The sequence below is a fragment of the Marmota monax genome, unplaced genomic scaffold, assembly GCF_021218885.2.
Source record: "Marmota monax isolate L192 unplaced genomic scaffold, Marmota_monax_Labrador192_F-V1.1 WCK01_AAM20220418_F8-fsc00501, whole genome shotgun sequence".
Taxonomy (NCBI): domain Eukaryota; kingdom Metazoa; phylum Chordata; class Mammalia; order Rodentia; family Sciuridae; genus Marmota; species Marmota monax.
The window spans coordinates 1-19,270 of record NW_026693328.1 but is presented as its reverse complement, the minus strand read 5'-3'; the positions used below and the strand labels follow the sequence as shown (position 1 = coordinate 19,270).

Genomic DNA, 19,270 nt, shown 5'->3' with positions numbered 1-19,270 from the left:
TTCTGCTCATCTTCCACATGGTAGTCCTGAGTGTCCCCCAACACCGCCACCTCCATGGTCCTAGCAGGCCATGGAGTGGTAGCAGGTACCATTTCCTGGTACCAGGTTCAGTGGAAGAGCAGTAGGGAGAGTTTAGGCCTCATAGCAGACTCTGAGCTCCATGTCTTCACGTGTTTATATAATAAAATGTCATTACCCCTGGTCACAGGGCATTGACCCCATGCTCCTCTATTTCACACACACACACTCTGAACCCCTCAACGATACTCCAAGGAGGTACTGTCACAGATGAAGGTCAGGCAGCAAAGGTGACGTCATAGGGCTAGGATGGCCAGCCTGCACCCTTAACTCCTGGAGGGTCATTGGGTCCCTATAGCCAAGCACTGAGCCATAGGGAGCCATGTCCTTTGCCTTGGAGGGCTGGCCCAGCCCCCAGCATTGTGGTGGGAACCTTGGCCTCCCTTGCCTCCCTGGTCCTCAGCACCCAAAGAGGGGAGGGCTATGTGCACATCTGCAGCCTGTTCTGGGTACCAATAAGGGAACAGCACTCAACAGACATCTGCTATTCTGTCACAATCATACCTCCAGCTAACCACTGGCCATCTTGGGACCCACTCTTATTGACTGGCCAGAGACTGCTATTCCCCCTCATCTTTTTTCTTGTTCACATATAGATGTGGATATTCTCTCTCTCTCTCTCTCTCTCTCTCTCTCTCTCTCTCTCTCTCTCTAAGAATAGGAGAAAGGTGACATAAATCCTTTATTTTTCTCTGTATTCGGAACTTTTTCCACGGGTGGGGAAGGAGTAATGTCAAGAGGAGACTTGGGTTAGGAATTCCCAGTAACTCTCCCCAGACGGTTGGTAAATTGAGCCCGCTCCTCAGGTAGGGCTGTCGCGTATTTTGAAGAGGACCCCTGGCATCTAATCTACGATATCGACACATTCCAGGTTGTCCAGCTCGTTCTGCATGTGGTCAATGTATTGATTGATTTCTTTCACTCGCTTGCGGTTCCTCATGATCTCATCCTTGTGAATCTGGGGATAGAAATCAAAGCCCAGGGCCTTCAATCAGATAATTGGTTAATATCTTTTACTGAAGTGAGTTTGAGGGAAAGAAAAATTGTTCTTTGAAATCTCCATAGTTTCCATGCCTCATTTACTTCAGAGCCTCCTTGTGTTCAGCTGATCTCTCTATATTCGATGTAGGAGTTAGAGAAATGATGAAGCACGTGGGTTTGAAAGTCTCTGACCGAGCAACCCTAAGTTTTCACTGTGGAAATCTGTAATCCTTAACTATTTCTTTGTCCGTTTTGTTCCTCATAGAAAACAGTAAGATCCCCATTCGCTCTGGCTGGTAGCTAGAAAAGTTGGCCCAGCTTGCTAGGATGGGTTGGCATTTACTCACTTTGTCTACTAAGTGTGTACACCAAGAGTTGACCCTGGTCACCAGCTCATCTTCTCGATTGTCAATCTTCAGGAGGTGGATGTCATGCGATGCCCCAACAGCATTAACAACCGTGTCTTTGTCGATAAAAAGCTGGTGAATGAGAAGGCCCAAATGAAACTGTGCATGTCATTATGTCCTAAATACAAAATGAGGGGGTTGAATAGAAAAGGGACCCCTGGGAGTCTCCTGGCTGTGCAGGCCGCACCTGGTAGAGAACCTTACCTTTGTATCGGTGTGCTTTGTGCCTGCTCATTTCAGGTGGCAGCCACTTCCCTGACCAGGACAGTGGCAGGTGTTACTCTGCAATCCTCACTGGGAGCATGTTTTCTCCAGGGAGAAGGCAGATGGCTGCCCAGGGCAACCCCACTCAGGACATCTGTTCTCACAAAGCATCTCTCTCAGGGTTTTCAAGTCTGACTTGCCCCAAACCCCTGGGAAGTATGAGGCTGGCCAGAGATCCTGAGGCTGCTCCAAGGACAGCAGGCCCTGCAAACCTGGGGCGTTCACCCCTTATTTGTCATTTCACTGCCTCTCGCGTCAATAAAAGCAAATCTTGGACACTATTTGGGGTCTCCTTCTGCCTTCTCTTGTTCCTGACCTTGTTCACTGCCTTGTAAAAAGTTGTTACAACCAACCATCCTCTAGAAGGCCTGGCTGGTCTTCGGTGTCAACAACTGTAGCTGTCTGTGCCTGGAGTGGTTGAAAATGGAGCGCAGAGCAGGGAGAAGGTTGCTGAAGCACTTAGTAAGCAGCTGCTTCCATTTTGAATCAGAGGTACTTTGTGATGCCAAGAATAGCAAAGGACCTCAATTTTTGTTATAGGGAGGGCTTCAGATGGAATGCATACAGGCAGAGTATCTCTTGTCTGAAATGTTTTACATTCTGTAGTTATGGAGATTTGGGGAATATTTGCATAGAATTTTGAGATTCCCACTTGGAAAATCTGAAATCCGAAATGCTCCAAAACCCATTGTGGATTTTTGAATCAGGGATGCTCAACCTGTACTGGGTTTTTTGTTTCCTCTCACCACCACCACCACCACCATAGTAGCATTTAACATAATGGTCTCCAAACTATGTTTTGTGGAATTTTTTTTTTTTTTGTACCAGAGATTGAACCCAGCACCAATTAACTACTGAGCCACATTCAGAGCCCCCCCCCCTTTTTTTTAAATTTTGAGACAGGGTCTCACTACGTTGCTAAAGTTGACTTTGAATTTATGATTCTCCTGCCTCAGCCTCCGGGCCACTGGGATTATAGGCATGTGCCGTCACTTCTGACTGTTCTGTGGAATCTTGAGCTATTAATATTTCTGCTCTTTGCAGGTATTTTTTGGTCAAACACAAATGAGAAAGCCAATACCTCTAGGCCCCAAATGAAGATTTTACAGGAGACAAAGTATCCTGAAGGCTCTGCAAAGGCCTGCAGAAAATAAACCATTTTAACTTTGTTTTTCTTGGTTTTCCTATTTATTTGACCACCAACCCCATTTCAGAATAATGTCTATGGGATGCAAGTTTTCTACAGAATCCCATGTGGGAAAAGCCAGGTTAGCTAATGTGGGGAAAGAGGTGACTGTGGGACCAGTTGGCATAGTCCCATGGGAGAAATGACTAGCGGTTATTAAGTTCTTACCCTGTTTGTACAAGGTCCTAGGCCAGACTCTGGGAAGGGCTCAGAGATGTGTAAAACTTGCCTACAATAAGCCTCCGTCAGTGTGCTCAAGAGTTAGAGGCCAGGTATTTTAGAAATAGCAATAGCCATATCAACTCCTCATTAAAATTTTCTCACTCTAACATTCTAAAAAAGTGAGTTGTAGTCGGGCTGGAGTTGGTAGCTCAGTGGTGGAGCGCTTGCCTTGCACATGTGAGGCACTGGGTTAGATCCTCAGCACCACATAAAAATAAATAAACAAAATAAAAATATTGTGTCTAGGGGCTAGGGATGTGGCTCAAGCGGTAGCGAGCTCGCCTGGCATGCGTGCGGCCCGGGTTCGATCCAAAGCACCACATACAAACAAAGATGTTGGGTCCGCTGAAAACTAAAAATATTAAAAAATTCTCTCTCTCTCCCTCTCTCACACACTCTCTCTTAAAAAAATATCGTGTCTATCTATAACAATAAAAAAATAAAAGTGAGTTATAATGGTTCTCTCTCTTTTTTTTTTTTTTTTGGTGCTAAGGATTGGGATTGAACCCAGGGCCTCATATGTGCTAGGCAAGTGCTCTACCACTGAGCTACATCCCCAGTCTGAATTGTAGCTATTTTCTTCGGCCACACAGGAAAATAATCCTCCTGAGTTTGAACATATAGAAAATGGCTTTGGAGGCTCTGAGAAGCAAGAGAAATTGAAGTCTGCTTAGAAACATGAGTTAGAATTGGTGATCAAAAACTGGTGTGCCATTTGCAAAATGCAAACAGAAAGAATCTGGCTTAAAGAAATTCTTATGGCTTTTTCTTTTTGTTTTTGTTCTTGAGAAGGGGTCTATGTTGCCAAGGCTGACTTCAAACTCCTGGGCTCAAGCAATTCTTCTGCTTTGTCCTCCCAAGCAGTTGAAACTATAGATATGTACCAACGTGCTTAGCTGAGAGATTCTGTAGAAATTCAAATGGCAAGTTCTTTCTGGATTTGGGGTGGTCTAGGGTGGTGGTCATTTCAGTTTTCTCTCTTGAAATAATTCTTATGGGCAGAATCTTTTATATTCCATTGGGTGTGGTGGCGCACACCTATAATCCCAGTGGCTTGGGAAGCTGAGACAGGAGGATCGCAAGTTCAAAGCCAGCCTCAGCAACTTAGTGAGTCCCTGAGCAACTCAGTGAGACTCTGTCTCAAAATAAAATATAAAAAATGGTTGGGGAGGGGCTGGGGCTATAGCTCAGTGACAGAGCACTTAGCTAGCACAGGTGAGGCACTGGGTTCAAGCCTCAGGACCACATAAGAATAAATAAAAAGGCATACTGTCCATCTACAACTACAAAAAAATTGAAGAAAAAAAAAAAACGGCTGGGGATGTGGCTCAGTGGTTGAGTGCCCCTGGGTTCTATCCCTGGTACAAAATAGAAAGAAAGAAGGAGAGAAAGAAAGAAAGAAAAAAGAAAAGAATATTCTGTATTCCCCTCCAGTTTCTGCAGGAGTAGAGGCAGGGGCTGTGCAAACCCCATGAGGAACAACAGCTCTCTGAGCTGTCCCCCCCCAAAACCATTCTGTGTACCTTGCTGGACTTCACAGAGGTGGCCCCAGGAGCTATAAAGACACGTTTCTTTCAAAGTGATTTCTTTTTTTTTTTTAAACACCTTTATTTTTATTTATTTTTATGTGGTGCTGAGGACTGAACCCAGGTCCTCACACGTTCTAAGTAAGCGCCCTACCGCTGAGCCACAACCCCAGCCCCTCGAAGTGATTTCTTGAAGAGGACTTTTAAAAAGGCACAGGTGGTGCCCCTCCCCAGGATCACTGTGGTGCTGGTAGCTTAAGGATTTGCTGCCCCAGCTGTGTGGGATCAGATCATCCTGTCATACTGGTGACACAGACAAGGAGCAGCCCTTGGCTGGAATCTCATCGCAGCCACCCTAGAGCAGATGCTGGGGACTTGAAAGTTCTCCCCATGGCCATGGTCTGAGCACTTGTCCTGCCAGGTAGTGCATCTGACATTCTTCTACCCTTCAAATAGGCATCTGTGTCTGCCAGAACCACTCTGAGGCCATCGCTTACTGCCAGCCCTAGGCTCTCTCAGCACTTATGTTCTGCTTTTCCTGTCCAAGCTGGAAAGGACTTGAACATACAGGCGTGTGACATGTTGGGGCCCACGTATGGCCGGAGCTGATAATAATCACCAAACTGAATGAGAAGAGTTTTAGAGATAACTCCATCAGTGTGACTTTATCATGATCCACTCATTGATCATCAAGTAACAGCAGTCAGATTTTTTTACCCAAGACCCTATTCCTTCCTTTGAACACTTCCCTCAGGCTCAGTAGATATTTTGTCAAAGTCTTTGAGTCAAACTGCCTGAGTTTAATATCATAGTTCTACTGCTTGGACAGTTTGCTTTAATTTCTGAGCCTCAATTTCCTTATCTGTTTTTTTTTTAATATTTATTTTTTAGGTGTAGATGGACACAACACAATGCCTTTATTTTTATGTGGTGCTGAGGATCGAACCCAGGTCCCGCCCGTGCTAGGCGAGCACTCTACCGTTGAGCCACAATCCCAGCCCCACTCATCTGTTTGTTTTTTTATATTTATTTTTTACTTATAGGTAGACACATATCTTTATTTTATTTTATTTTATTTTTTTATGTGGTGCTGAGGATCGAACCCCGGGCCTCACGCATGCTAGGTGAGCGCTCTACCTCTGAGCCACAATCCCAGCCCCCAATTTCCTCATCTATAAAACGAGAACCATAATGGTATCTATTTTACCATGGTAATGAGATTAAAAGAGCAGTTGGTGCCCAGTGATTCTCAAAGGGAGGCCCACTGTAAATGTCAGCTACTGGTTGTGATTATCACTTACAGTCAAGGGCATACTGTTGCCCCAAGAACAAGCAGCCACATTTTGTTGCCTACCTGGAAGGAATCTTAGGCAATAGCCCTGTTGTAACTGCAGACATTCCCAAGAGGACAGTCTCACACTGGTTGTCCCTTATGAGGCCTTGAGGAGAGTTCTCCACAACGGCCCTGCCAGTGAGCCCAAGCAACCCCTTAGCTCAGAGGCAGAACCCTGTGGCCAAGTGCCTGGAGCCGTGGAAGTCTCAGAATGTCTGCCATCTTGTATCTACAGTGAGGGGCACAGCATTGGCTCTATAGTAATGGTCTGGGCTCTGCATCTGTCAGACCAGAGTCTGAATCCAGTCTCCAGTCCTCATAGGCTGTACCACTTGGACAGATCTTACCCAGTTTTGTCCTTTGTATCCTGGGAATGATTATGGCCCCTCCTTTGTGGAGTCTTTGGTGAAGTAAAGGAGATTTGTGACCATCAAGCCTAGACAGTGGCAAGCCCCCAGTGAGGGAACTCTTGTGTCACTAGTCACTACAGTTAGCTGGGGCTTAGTCAGCAGGTTCTCGGTTTGGGTAGCAATAGGGAATAGGTGTCAGGTGGCATTAGGCAGGGCCAGCTGGGTAGCAGGGAAGGTTGACCACTAGCATTAGTACAGCCTGCTTCTCTGCTATTGACCTCCAGGGTCCTTCTTTCACCATGTGTCCCAGGCACGGGAGAGTGAGCACACTGCAGTCCTATATCCACTGAGTATCCCAGACCTGAGACTGGGACGCCACCGTGAGGATCTGTCTGGGGTGTTTGAGGATGGACTCCCTCAGGGGAGATTACTTTCTGGCTTGGGGAAGATGGCACTTTTCTGTGACTGATCCACAATTAGCCACATTTGTGGCATAGAGAAGAAAGGCTGATGTCAAGTGGTCCTGCTGTGGTAGGTGTTTGTTTTGGCCCCGGAACAGAGGCTGTGGATGTCAGGACTGCCAATCGTCACCCAGCACCTGATGGAGCAGAGGCTAGGTGAACACAGGCTTTCACCCACTCATCCCTCTGGCAATTCCTGGTATCTACAATGGACAGTTTACATTGTTGCTGGCACTGGAATGCACATGGTGGTGAAAAGGCCATCCCTGTCCCCACTCCCAGGAACTTATATAAATGTGAATAGTCACATAAGAAAATCAACACAAACCAGAGAGTTTGGAACTGTGATAAGTCTCTGCCCTGATAAGACAATGAGGTGCCTGATAGACAACAGGTTCTTAAGAAGGTGATAAGGGAAGGCCTCTCAAAGGAGCTGACATTTGAGCTGAGATCTGAATAACAAGGACTAGCCAGGTATATGGAGACCTAAGGAAAGAACACATCTGCCAGATGGAGTATCATCTGAAAGGAGCAAGCCTGGGAGACTGGGGAACAGCTCAGAGGCTGGGGCACCCGGCATCAGGAGTTTCAGGGTGGTGTGGGGGGATACTGCTGAAGTAGGCAGGCCTAGTCCTGAGGCATGGGTGACTATGGGGAGGAACTAATCCTAAGAGTTATGGGGAGCCATAGGGGAGGGGGCTTGTGCAAAAGAGCAAAATGATGTGGTTTGGATTTTCAAAGTCTCCCTTTGTGTATGGAGAGCAGCCCATAAGAGAACAGCGAGGCCATGTGCACAGTAATGCTGGGGTATAATCCTAGCTACTTGGGAGGCTGAGGCCAGCCTTAGGGAGGCGCAGCCTCAATTTTTTTTTAAAAAAAGGAAAAAGTGCTGGCGGTATAGATCAACTATGGAGGGCTTGCCCAGCATGCACAAGGCCCTGGTGTGCGCGCGCAGGCACACACACACACACACACATACACAGGAAACAAGCAAGCCGAGCAAGGAGGCTATTGGGCCAGGTAACGGATAGCAGTGGTTTGGCTCATGGTAACATGGTGATGAAAAGAAAACAAGGGAATGGCAGTGGAATTGCCGCAGTCTGGCTGGGAACAATCAGGAGCCACTTGTCAAAAGAAACTAACTTTATTTTTAGAACCACACACGCCAAACAAAACAGCCTCTCAGGAAAAATCCTCAGAGCCTCAACTGCCACCACCGGCTTTCCACAAGCCTCTCTCTCTCCCACAAGCTTCTCTCCACCTCCCACAATCCTCCTGCTCTTGAGGCCGGTTAGCTCAGTTGTCTGCTTTGCCAAAAACTCTGGTAGCTGTTTGAATAAGCCTATCTACAAATTCACCATAAGGTTCATTAGCTGGCTGCTAATGAACAAGCATTAGAAAAAACAAGCCCTTGATAAGAAAGTGTTTGGATCTGGGCCCTATCCACCCCGCTTCCCGGAGGTCCACCCATGGTGGACATGCTGGTGGGAACTGGGGCTGCATCACCCTTTGGGGGGTGATTCCCACATCCCAGTAGTTTTCATAAACAGATACGTTCGGCTGGAAATCTCAGTTCTTAACTTCTATTTGTAACTGCCTCTCTGAGAAAGCGTCAGAAGCCCCTACAGAATTGAACTTTCAGAAACCAAACTGTTGGAAAGTTGAAACCACCTAATCGTCAGGATCTCCTCTTTAATGGGCCCTACTGAGTGCTTTATTTGGTAAACCTATTTCATCCACCAACAACCCTGCAAAGTGGATTACTGCCTCCCTTTATAGATAGGGAAACTGAGGCTCCGGGAGGTTGTCGAGTTTACCCGAGGCACCAAGCGGAGTTGGAAGGCTGTCTGGTTTCCACGCCCATTGCTCCCAGCCCCGCCCAGAGCGCTCTGCCCCGCCCACCGCGCTCACCCCCGCCCTCCATGCCCAGCCCCACCCAGAGCACCCAGCCCCGCCCAGAGCGCCCAGCCCCGCTCTCCGTGCTCACCGCGCGCACATCCTCAGGGAGGTCGTTGCCTATCTCACCCTTAGCAGTCTTCTCTAGGGTGTTGATGGCGATTTCCAGGAGTTTCTCATGGTGGTGATTTTCAAGGTCCCGGCACTGAGCCATAGTGCAACCGTGAGTTAAGCAAAGCCAGGTTTGGGGCAGGACGGGCACTTTCCTGACCTGTGGCTGAACTTCTGTCAAGCAAAAGTCCATCTCATCTCAACTAGAGGAGAGCAGACTTTAAGGCTCAAGGCAAACTCTTGAGATGTCAGGAAGCATTATCATCCTCACAGATGTCACCCATGCGTACCAAACCCCAGGCCACTCCCCAATTCCCCCACTCTTTTTTTTCTTTTCCTCTTTTTTTTTTTTTTTCCTTTTTGCACCAGGGATTGAACCTAGGAGTGTTTAACCCCTGAACATCCTCAGCCTCCTGAGCCACTGGGATTACAGGCATGCACTGCCACTCCTAGCTAATCTCTCATTCTTGCCCCTTCTTCTCATAGCAGCCATAGTGAGCTTAAGGACAAGGGTAGCCAGGACCCATCTGTCCCCTGCTTAAAGTGCCTGGGAACTTCCAGTTCTCTGACATGGCCTAAGAACCAAGCTCCTCTGGCCCACCCTCAGGACCTTCGTGCATGCTACCTTCTCTACCTGTATACTCTCCCCTACCCTTTCTCCTGGTCCCTTTGGCCACTTAGTAAGAGCCTTAGTGGACCCTCTCTCATGGAGGCACTTGGTCCTGGCCTCCAAGTTGGCTGCTACTCACCTGTGCATTGGGTACCACTTGTTACTGCCATAACTTCTGTCCACTTGCTGGATCTGAGCCCCAAGAGGACAGAACCAGGGCTTGCATACAGTTTGCCATCCCCCCCCTCCCCCAGTGTAACAGGGCCCTTAGTTCAGGTGGCTGAAGGGTTGACATGCTCCATATGTCAATTTCTGACCCTAACATTCAACCTGAGAAACACAATGTAAGTAATTTGTGTCTTCAATGTAGATGTTACTTAAGCCCCAGAGTGTGTTAGGCTGCAACACAGGAGCAGATGGTGATTTTGGGGTGTCATCTTCCCATGAACATCACCCACCTTGAGAAAAAACAGGCAAGGACTCTATTGTACGGCAGTCACTCTGGGCATCTGAATGTCACTCTAACAAGACTACTGTTGTCCTAAAGGTTGGGAAACCACCTTGGACCCTAAAGAACATTCTTTTGAACATTTTATGTGGTTCTAAGCCTTCATCCTTTGAAGCTTTTTTGTTGGTGGAAAACTGAATGTTTTACATTCCTCTAATTTCAAAGGTGGAGATCCCCATTAAATAGAATCCTATAGTGAATTTAAATATCCTCTTGGTGGAGGTGTAGATCTTTCTCCAAATCAAATGGCAAATAGGTATTTCCAGTAAAAAGTGAAATATGATGTGGAGTGCTAACTTCTTACTACCTCTGCCAACCTGTTTAGGGCACAGGGGGCAGTGGGAGGGGCAGTGGTGATCTGCAGATGGCCATCTGGAAGAGAAACCCACTTATTTGCATCTTGCTTAAGATTCTGAAGAAGGCTTACCCTGCCTTACTTTTTTTTTTTAATATTTATTTTCTAGTTTTAGGCAGACACAACATCTTTGTTTGTATGTGGTGCTGAGAATAGAACCTGGGCCGCACGCATGCCAGGCGAGCGTGCTACCACTTGAGCCACATCCCCAGCCCCTTCCTTACCTTTTGTTAGAACTGCAGACACCTTTTCCCTATCTCCCCAAGAAGCCAGGACATCCCTAGGAACTATGTAGTATCTTCCTGTGGAGGTGTCATCACAAAAAGGATATAAGCCTTGGACATTTTCGATAAAGAGTCCCACCAAGTCAATGATGTTCCTTTCAAACATGTTTATGGTCTCCTGGAAAGGATAAAGTTAACTTGTATATTTAGATACTTTGCATCAGAGCAAAAGGTGGTGCTCAGAACTTAGCAGGTGCTTCCTTTAATCACATATCTTTAGGGGTGGACACTATCCACCTTGACCTCCCTGGGAAGATGGTTGAGAAATGACCTTTCCTCTCTCCAGAGCTTTGTTACTCTCCACTATCAACAAACTCCCCACTTTAAAGGTTAAATGCTCTCTTGGGCTTTGTCTGTTGGTCCCTCTGCCAGAAACACCTGTCCTGGTCTTATTCCTCTTACCCCCACTATCTCCACAGACTAACACCCTTATTTAGGGTTTCTCAATGTCATCTATCAACTTCCAAAGAAACAGTGAGGGAGCTATAAAGAGTCAGCCTGCCTGTATCAGCATCCCAGCCCCACCCTTGTGTATTACTCTGGGAAAGTCACCTAATCTTCTGGGCCTCTCCTTCCTCATCTGTGAAATGGGTTTCCTGGCTGGTGCCTGTCTCCTGGAATTGGGGTGGGGTTAAATGAGCTGCTTTGCACAAAATACTTTGCAAGGTGCCTGACAGAGAGGAGACCCTCAGGGAGTGTTAGCTGTTACTGTTAGTTGCTATTTCCTGGTGCTTAGCAAAGCACCTGTGGCCTAAATGGAAGTTAGTGTTATGAAGGGAATAATGGAAGATGCAATTGTGAGGCCTGTTGCTCTGGGAGGCCCCTGCCCTGATCTGCCACACTCCGAGGGCTGCAAGGTAGGCTAGGGGTACAGGGTATCTACAGGAAGCCAAGGACTGCCTGCAGGCCCAGCAAATGAGACATTTTCCAAATGTGTGTATGAGTGCTGCTGTGGTGAATAAAAATAGGGTCATTGAAAAGCATGAGTGTCCTCCCCGCCTTTTGGTCACTGGTAATACACGTAGGACAGTGCACGGTTCTGGGAAACGTTTGGATGTTGAAAAGCGATCTCCCTGCTTGAAAAGGTCGTGGGCTGCTGGCGGGCCCTCCCCTGGCGCTGCGTGTTCCTTCTGCAGTGCTTGAGCATTTCCCAGCGGGGAGCGAGTGGCTGCTGCGGGATGTGATGGCGAAATCTATCTCATGTCTGAGGTGTCACTTGACGTGTGAGGAATTGATTAGGCGCTATCTCTTGGCCCAGCCACGGCAGCATCAGATGAGGTTCAATTCATCACACCACTTCCGATTCCCGGCCTCTGCTGCCAGCGAACACACAAGTCACCCTGGCTGCTAATGAATTTTAGACAGCAGCGCTTTTCATTTCCACATCTTGCTACTGAGTTGCAGGCTCCTCGCATCGCCAGGGAGACAGCAACCACAGGCTGCGATGCGGAGGCGCCTTTGTTTGGTCCTGGAGTGGGGGTTTACTTTGTCTTGCAAGCCCTGGGACTGCTTTTGGGTCTAATAAAAAAACCTCTCTCTGCTGAGGCTTTGGGCTCTTTCAGAAGGAGAGGAACATTCCAGAGGAATGAGCTCACCTCTCATTCTCCACAAGAGTCACTTACCATCTAAATTATTAAAAATATATAAAAGCAGGGGCTGGGGGTGCGACTTAGTGGCAAAGTGCTTGCATGAAGCCCTGGGTTCCATCCCCGGTGAGGGGGTGGGGAGGCCAGGGGGAACACAGGAATGATGAGCAAGAAGGCTTCAGTGTGACACTCTAGATCACACTGGACCTTTCCAACACGCATGGAGGCTGCAGCTCATGGAGCGGTTTCTCAGCTGAGCCACCAGTTTCTTGCATCTGCACCCAGGCCCAACCTCACCTCCAGCTGCTCTACCAGCTGCATCTCCAGTGTCATGAGCACGTTGAATAGCTCAGTGATATCCTCACTGCACTCCATTATCTTCTTCTCAATGTTGAGCAGATCAGATTCTTCTCGGATGCTATTTAAATTCTGGAAACAAAAGCCTGTGCTTTAGGAATCAACAGTTAAGCATAATTAGTTGATGGCAAGTGGCAATTTGGTTTTGCCTAAAGTTCAAGTCTCACTTCTGTCATTTGCCAGTTCTGGGAGCTTGTGACGTTAGCATATTATTTTGAGTGAAAGGTGCTTTAGAAACCTGGCATGGTGGCACACACCTATAATCCCAGCTACTTGGAAGTCTGAGGCAGGAAAATTGCAAGTTCAAGGCCAGCATGGGCAACTGAGTGAGATCCTGTCCCAAAGTAAAAAATTTAAAAAGGGCCGGGGTATAACTCAGTAGTAGAGCACCGCTGAATCCTGGATCCAACCCAGTGCTGGGGATAGGTGCTTGAAAAATAGTAGATGCAAGAAGGGAATGCTGACCCTTCTTCCCTAAAAGCAGGAGATTAAAATCCCACAAGAATGGTGCCCTTCCTGTACCAGAAGAAGGGAAGACATTCTTATCACTAAAGATGGGGAGTAAAGGCCAAGGGAAATCCATGCCATTGAACCTTGTTAAACTATCCCTTGTCTGCTTAGTTGCTTCTCTACCATAGCCTAGCCTAACCCTTTTATCTTGTCATGTATATATACACACACACACATTTTTTTTTGGTACTGGGGATCGAACCCAGGGCCTTGCGCATGTAAGGCAAGCACTCTACCAACTGAGCTATATCCCCAGCCCAATCTTGTCATATTTTCACAATTTTTTCCCATTTAGTATAGTCATATGCTATATAATGACATTTTGGTCAATGATGTGTCACATACATGACAGTGGTCCCATAGATTATGAGGGAGCTGAAAAATTCCTATCACTCAGTGACGTCATAGCAGTCTTAATTTCACAATAATGAAATCACCAAGTGACTTTTCTCAGAATAGACCCCACTATTAAGTGATATGTGACTATGTATTAACCCTATAGCCCTAAATGCTGCTTTGGAGCTTTTCTTGGAGTGCTCCCATGTACCAGTGAATTACTAAATAAAATTTGTAGGCTGAGAATTTAGCTCAAGAGTAGACCACTTGCCTAGCATGCATAAGGTTCTGGGTTCCAGCACTGCAAAAAAAAGTATGCTTTTCCTCCTTAATCTGTTGTAAGTCAATTTCATTCTTGGTTCTAGTTGAACACACTAACAGGCTAAGTGTGAAATTGTACCTGCCCTTTAGGGTCAGGTGAGCCTGAATTTGAGTCCTGGATCACTTATTAGCAAGAGAGAGCTACTTTTGTTCTCTAAGCTTTAGTTTCCTCCCTGTTAGTGGAAAGAAGAATCTGAACTTCACAAAGTCCCAGGAAACAGAGGCTTTATACATGAGGCACCTGAAAACAAGTGGGGGTTTGATTTACAGAGGCTCTGATAAAATGACTATAATAGATGAGAGTCAGGAAAGACACTGGGAAAAAAGTGTCTTAGTCCATTTTGTATATCTGTAGCAAAATACCTGATGCTGGATAAGGTATAAAGAAAAGAGGTTTAGGGTTGGGAATTAGCTCAGTGGTGAGTGCTTGCCTATCATGCATGAAGCCCTGGGTTGAGTCCCAACATTGCCAAAAAAAAAAAAATGTCTTTTAGTTCACAGTTTTAGAGGCTGAAAGTGCAAGATTGGGTGACCCTATCTATTCGACCTCTCATGAGGCCTTTTGGCTGCATGACATCATGGTGGATAGCATTACATAGCATGAGTGCATGCAAGACTGGCAAGTGACAAAAGTGCAGAAGAGGTCACAAGGAAAAGCAGGTGCAAGAGAATGAGCTGGAAAGCAGAGCTTGCTTTATAATGACCTGCCTCTCAAGGTACCTACTCCATCCCATGTGAGTGAGAAAAGCATTAATCCCTCCTATTGAACTAATCAGTTCTTAAAGACACCACCTCCCAACACCATGCCTCAATATGAACTGCAGCACCGACAGACTACATTCAAACCAGAGCAGAAAGACAGTTCCAGTCTTTGAGGGAATCAGTGGGACCCACATAGAATCCCAGGGAGCAAATGGAAGCCAGTGGTAAAATGCTGAACCATTTGGAATGAGACTGTGCTTAGGAGCTGGAGAGCAGCCCTGGGGCCAGCACAGCCCCTGAACACCAGCTGCGCACCACCAAAGGGTCTGGGGACACGAACAATGTCAGTTTGTTTTTGTCAATACTTGGTATTAGTCATGATGAAGGATGAAGTAAATGGGGTAAAGGGGTGTGATTCAGTGGGATGCAGGACACTGATGATAGCTTCCCATCTGGAGAGAAGCCAGGCTCCATCCCTGCCTCATTTGCATTAAGACAAATTCCCAATGGAGTGAAGATGGAAATGTGAAAAGTAAAACCAAAAAAAGCACTAGAAGAAAACATGGGAGATTTTTAATAAAAAATCTCAGAGTGGAGAAGTTCTCTCCAGGTACAACCTGAAAAAAGATTGATAAATTCTACTACATTAAAAAAAAAATTCATGGGCCAGGGTACAGCTCAGTAGGAGCTGCTCATACCCACTTAAGAGAAATAAGCAGGGTGCACCAGGTTGACAAAGCTTGTGGTATTGGCTGTCAGCCTTGGAAGGAACAGGCTCTGTGGTGCATTTGGGCAGAAACCACTAAAAGACCCAATGCATAGTTGCATTTTTAGGATTTCATTCTAAAGGTCAGATTTGCACCAATTTATTCATAGCAACACTGTTTCAAAGAGCAAAATGTTGGGGAAAAATTAATTGTCCATTATCAATTATCAAGCTGGCTAATTCCAGCTCATTTAGGCGTTGAGATATCTTATACCCATTTAGAAAATGAGGCAAATTATTCAGTCCTAGTAGACTCTCTGAAATGGATAGTCTAGCAAAGTGCATAACAGTGCATGCTATGTTTTCATGTCACACCACACACACACACACACACAGGAGACTGGACCCTCTGGTGGATAATTTCCATTTTCTGCCATGTGCACGTATCACCTTTTCAAAAGTGAATCTGATGACACAAGGACCTGCCTGGTCATTATTTCATGCTGACTTTGCTTACACGAGGGCTTTCTCTCTGTCTTGATGGATTCTCATTGCAGTTCTTGTTATTTTATTCTATTTTATTTGTGGTACTGGGAATTGAAACCAGGAGTGTTCAATACTAATCTACATCCCCAGTCCTTTTTATTTATTTTAAATTTTGAGACAGGGTCTTGCTAAATTGCTGAGGCTGGCCATAAACTTGTAATCCTCCTGCCTCAGCCTCCTGAGTAGCTGGAATTATAGGTGTGCACCATTGTGCCCAGCTCCCCCTACATTTCTGTGAGGGATTATCTCCATTTCACAATTAAGATATGTATGCTAGTAGCTGGTCAATGATATTTCTCTGGGTCACCAGTGAGGGGTCTATATGAGCCCCAAGCCTTAACTGATTGCACTGTGACCTCAAGATGTACTCTGCTGGGTGCTATGTATGATGAGGAAGCTGGAGAAGAGCAGGACAAAGCTATAGGAGGGGACCTATGAGGGGAGGGGAAGCTGAGGCCCTCAGGGACCATGGGATCTTGGGAACTTCCAAGTCAGTGACCTCAATTTGGGTTGAGCATTGGAAGCATGTGGGGAGTTCTGGAAAAGCCCAGTGCTGGGCCAAATACCTAACTGGGTGCACCTGGGCGCAGCTATCAGCTTGTTTCCAGGCCCTGTGAGCTCTGATGTGCAGACTGGATGAGAATCACTGCTCTTGACTCTAAGAAGAGCACTCAGGGGGCTAGGGTTGTGGCTCAGCGGTAGAGTGCTCTCCTAGCACGTGCGAGGCCCTGGATTCGATTCTCAGCACCACATATAAATAAATAAATAAACAAATAAAATATAGGCATTGTAATCCAACTAAATTTAAAAAAAAATTATATATATATATATATATATATATATATATATATATATTTTTTTTTTTTTTTTCAGCTTAGTTGGCCTTTGAGGAGCCAGACAGTGAGGGGCATATTCTGAGTCAGGCTCGGCTGGGCCCATGGGCCCATGTCTTGCTTCTCCAAAGAGACTAATTGTTAAGAGGGTCAGGAACCCCTGGTTTTAGGAAGAGCTACTAGTTGATGTCCCAAACCTAGTGGCTATAGGGACCCGGTAGGAAATGTTAGTGGTACACACCTATAATATCAACCACTTTGGAGGCTGAGGCTGAGGCAGGAGGATCATAAATTCAAGGTTTGGGATTATAGCTCAGTGGTAGAGTGCCCCTGGGTTCAATTCCCAGTATCACGGGAGGGAGGGAGGAGGGAGGGAGGGAGGAGGTAGAGAGGGAGGGAGAAAGGAGGTAGGGAGGGAGGAGGGAGGGAGGAGGGAGGGAGGAGGGAAGGAAGGAGAAGGTAGAGAGGGCGGAGGGAGGGAGGAGGGAGGGAGGGAGAGAAAGAAAGAGAGAAATGTCAGAAGCAGCTGAATGGAGGGAGGGAGGAGGGAGGGATGGAGGGAGGGGGAGGGAGGAGGGAGGGAGGGAGAGAAAGAGAGAGAAATGTCAGAAGCAGCTGAATGACTAGGGGAACTGAAGCATGACCTGGCCAGTCCAAAGAGGACAACCCTGATGGTAACTGCCTCCAAAGAAGCTGGCAGCTATGATTTTCCTGGCAAGTCTTCACATTTCCAATGTCAGGATGCTTAAAATGGTTTGCAACCTCTTCAGGCCAAATAAAACACATATGTGAGCCAAATGTGTCCCCCTGCTGGCAGTTTTGAATTTCTGGTTGAATGCAGTGACACCCCCCTCCTTAGAACGTAAAAAGAAGGGTCTTGAGAATTCACTCAGAACACGAGGCCCCATATGAGAGGCTTATGAGGTAAGAAGCGGGTTGGGGTAGCCGAGGGTTGGGAAGCATATGGGAGTCAGTTGCCACCTCCATTGTATCTGAACTGGCATTATTGGGGGACTTTGTTCTACTTTAAACTAAGTTCTCAGCCAGGAGTGACTTTATGGGCTCCTTGAAACCTCTGAAGTTGTAGGTAAACCTGCAGTTTTTCAAGGAGAGAGGTCCATAGCATTCCTTAGAGTCGCATGGAGATCTGTGACTTAGAAGAAGTTAATAATACTGTCTTTAAAAATGATGCTGTCTGGGACTGGGGTTGTGGCTCAGCAGTACAGTGCTTGCCCAGCACGTGCAAGGCCCTGGGTTTGATCCTCAGTACCACATAAAAATAAATAAAGGTATTGTGTCCAACTACAACAAAAAAATAAATATTTAAAAAAAATGATGCTGTCTGTGCTGGGCACTCAGTGTGCTTGTAGTTCCAGCCGCTCAAGAGGCAGGAAAAGGATGGTTTGATCCCAGGCGTTCAAGGGCAGCACAGCAACACACCATCTCAAATAATGACAATAACAATAATTTGAAAAATCGATTGCCATCAAGTACAAATCATGGTCTCTGCTTGGCTCTGCTTGGGCAAGGTCCTAAACATCAGGGCTGCTTCTTTGCTGATCCTCTGGGTGGGACAATTTTTCTCTACCATGCCTGGCCAACTCTTTCTTTGTCCCATTAACCCCCAGCCTTCCCTAGGTTCTTCAGCCTGAGTTAAGGGGCATCCAGGGAATCCCCAAGGCTCCCTGCCTGCCCTCTGGGAGAACACTGACCACTTGGTTCACTCAGGGGAGAGGGCCTGGGACCTAGTCTGCACATATTAGCAGGTAACATCTCACCAAGGACAGGAACCACATACATCATGGCTGAGCATCACAGGACCAGGCACAGGTGGGGCTTAGCACAGTTCTGCTAAATGAATGAATGACCCGAAGACTGTCATAGTCATCATAGTAGTGGTACAAATAATCATTATAAAACTAATGATGAGATGGTGGGAGTGGGGATGACCTACTGCTCTGTTGTCAAGCAGCAGGGAGCTAAGGCTGGTGGTAAGGGGGTGAGGCTGGACCTTGACTCTGCCACTTAGCTGCAATATGATCCCCAGCACATGTAAGAGTGAACATGACCTTAGAGGCTGTCAGAGTGCACAGGAGTTGCAGACTGTCTACAGCAGGAGGGGCTTGAGGCACTCAGAGCAGGAGGTTGGGGAGGACCTACCATGAAGTGCTTCTCCTCGAACTTGGCAATCTTGAGTCTGCCCTCCTCCTGGTTTTCTTGGATGGCCTCCTGGATGCACTCATTGAAGGTGTCCAGCTCTATTTTCCGCTTCTCCTGCTGTTTCAGACCATACTCAAAAATGTTCACGCAGATGATGACAAATTTGTCTTTATATGTGAGTGGCTGTTAAGGAAGCTCGAGATAGTCTTGGAAGCAGGCATGACAAAGGTGTTGGCCCCTCTCAGCACAGAGCATAGACTGCGCTGAACACTGTGCTCAGGACTCAAACCCAAGGCTGCATGTGACCCCTTTGACAGATGAAGAAAATGAGGGCCCAGGGAGCCAGGATTGGAGGTCTGGAGCATAAGATGGTAGTTGGGGCATCTCTACTATCAACTGGAGGAATTCAACAAAGGGGCTAAAAGGTCCCAGAAGAGATTCCTGAGGGCCAGGTGGGGCCAACCCTAACTGGGAAATAGGCAGTGTGTGCCTTTGTTTCTGGTGTGTTATCCAGAAGAGCACTTTTGGTGAGGACCTAAATGCTCCTGAGGGAGGATCATGTGGTCAAAGCATCCCATCCAGGTTCAGGGACCACACTGGTATGTCAATTCACCCTTCTCGGTCTCACAGTCCTCATCTAC

General features: G+C 46.8%; 1 protein-coding gene across 1 annotated transcript; it reads right to left on the bottom strand.

The window, feature by feature from the left end:
- Positions 1-747: 747 nt before the first annotated feature.
- On the bottom strand, positions 748-18,812 carry Drc3 (dynein regulatory complex subunit 3; the record flags this gene model as incomplete). Its single annotated transcript, XM_046456689.1, has 6 exons — positions 748-1,036; positions 1,407-1,538; positions 8,796-8,919; positions 10,620-10,690; positions 12,456-12,587; positions 18,630-18,812. Coding segments are annotated over 6 exons (756 nt in total), but the record flags the coding sequence as incomplete, so codon positions are not given.
- Between the last annotated feature and the right edge of the window lie 458 nt (positions 18,813-19,270).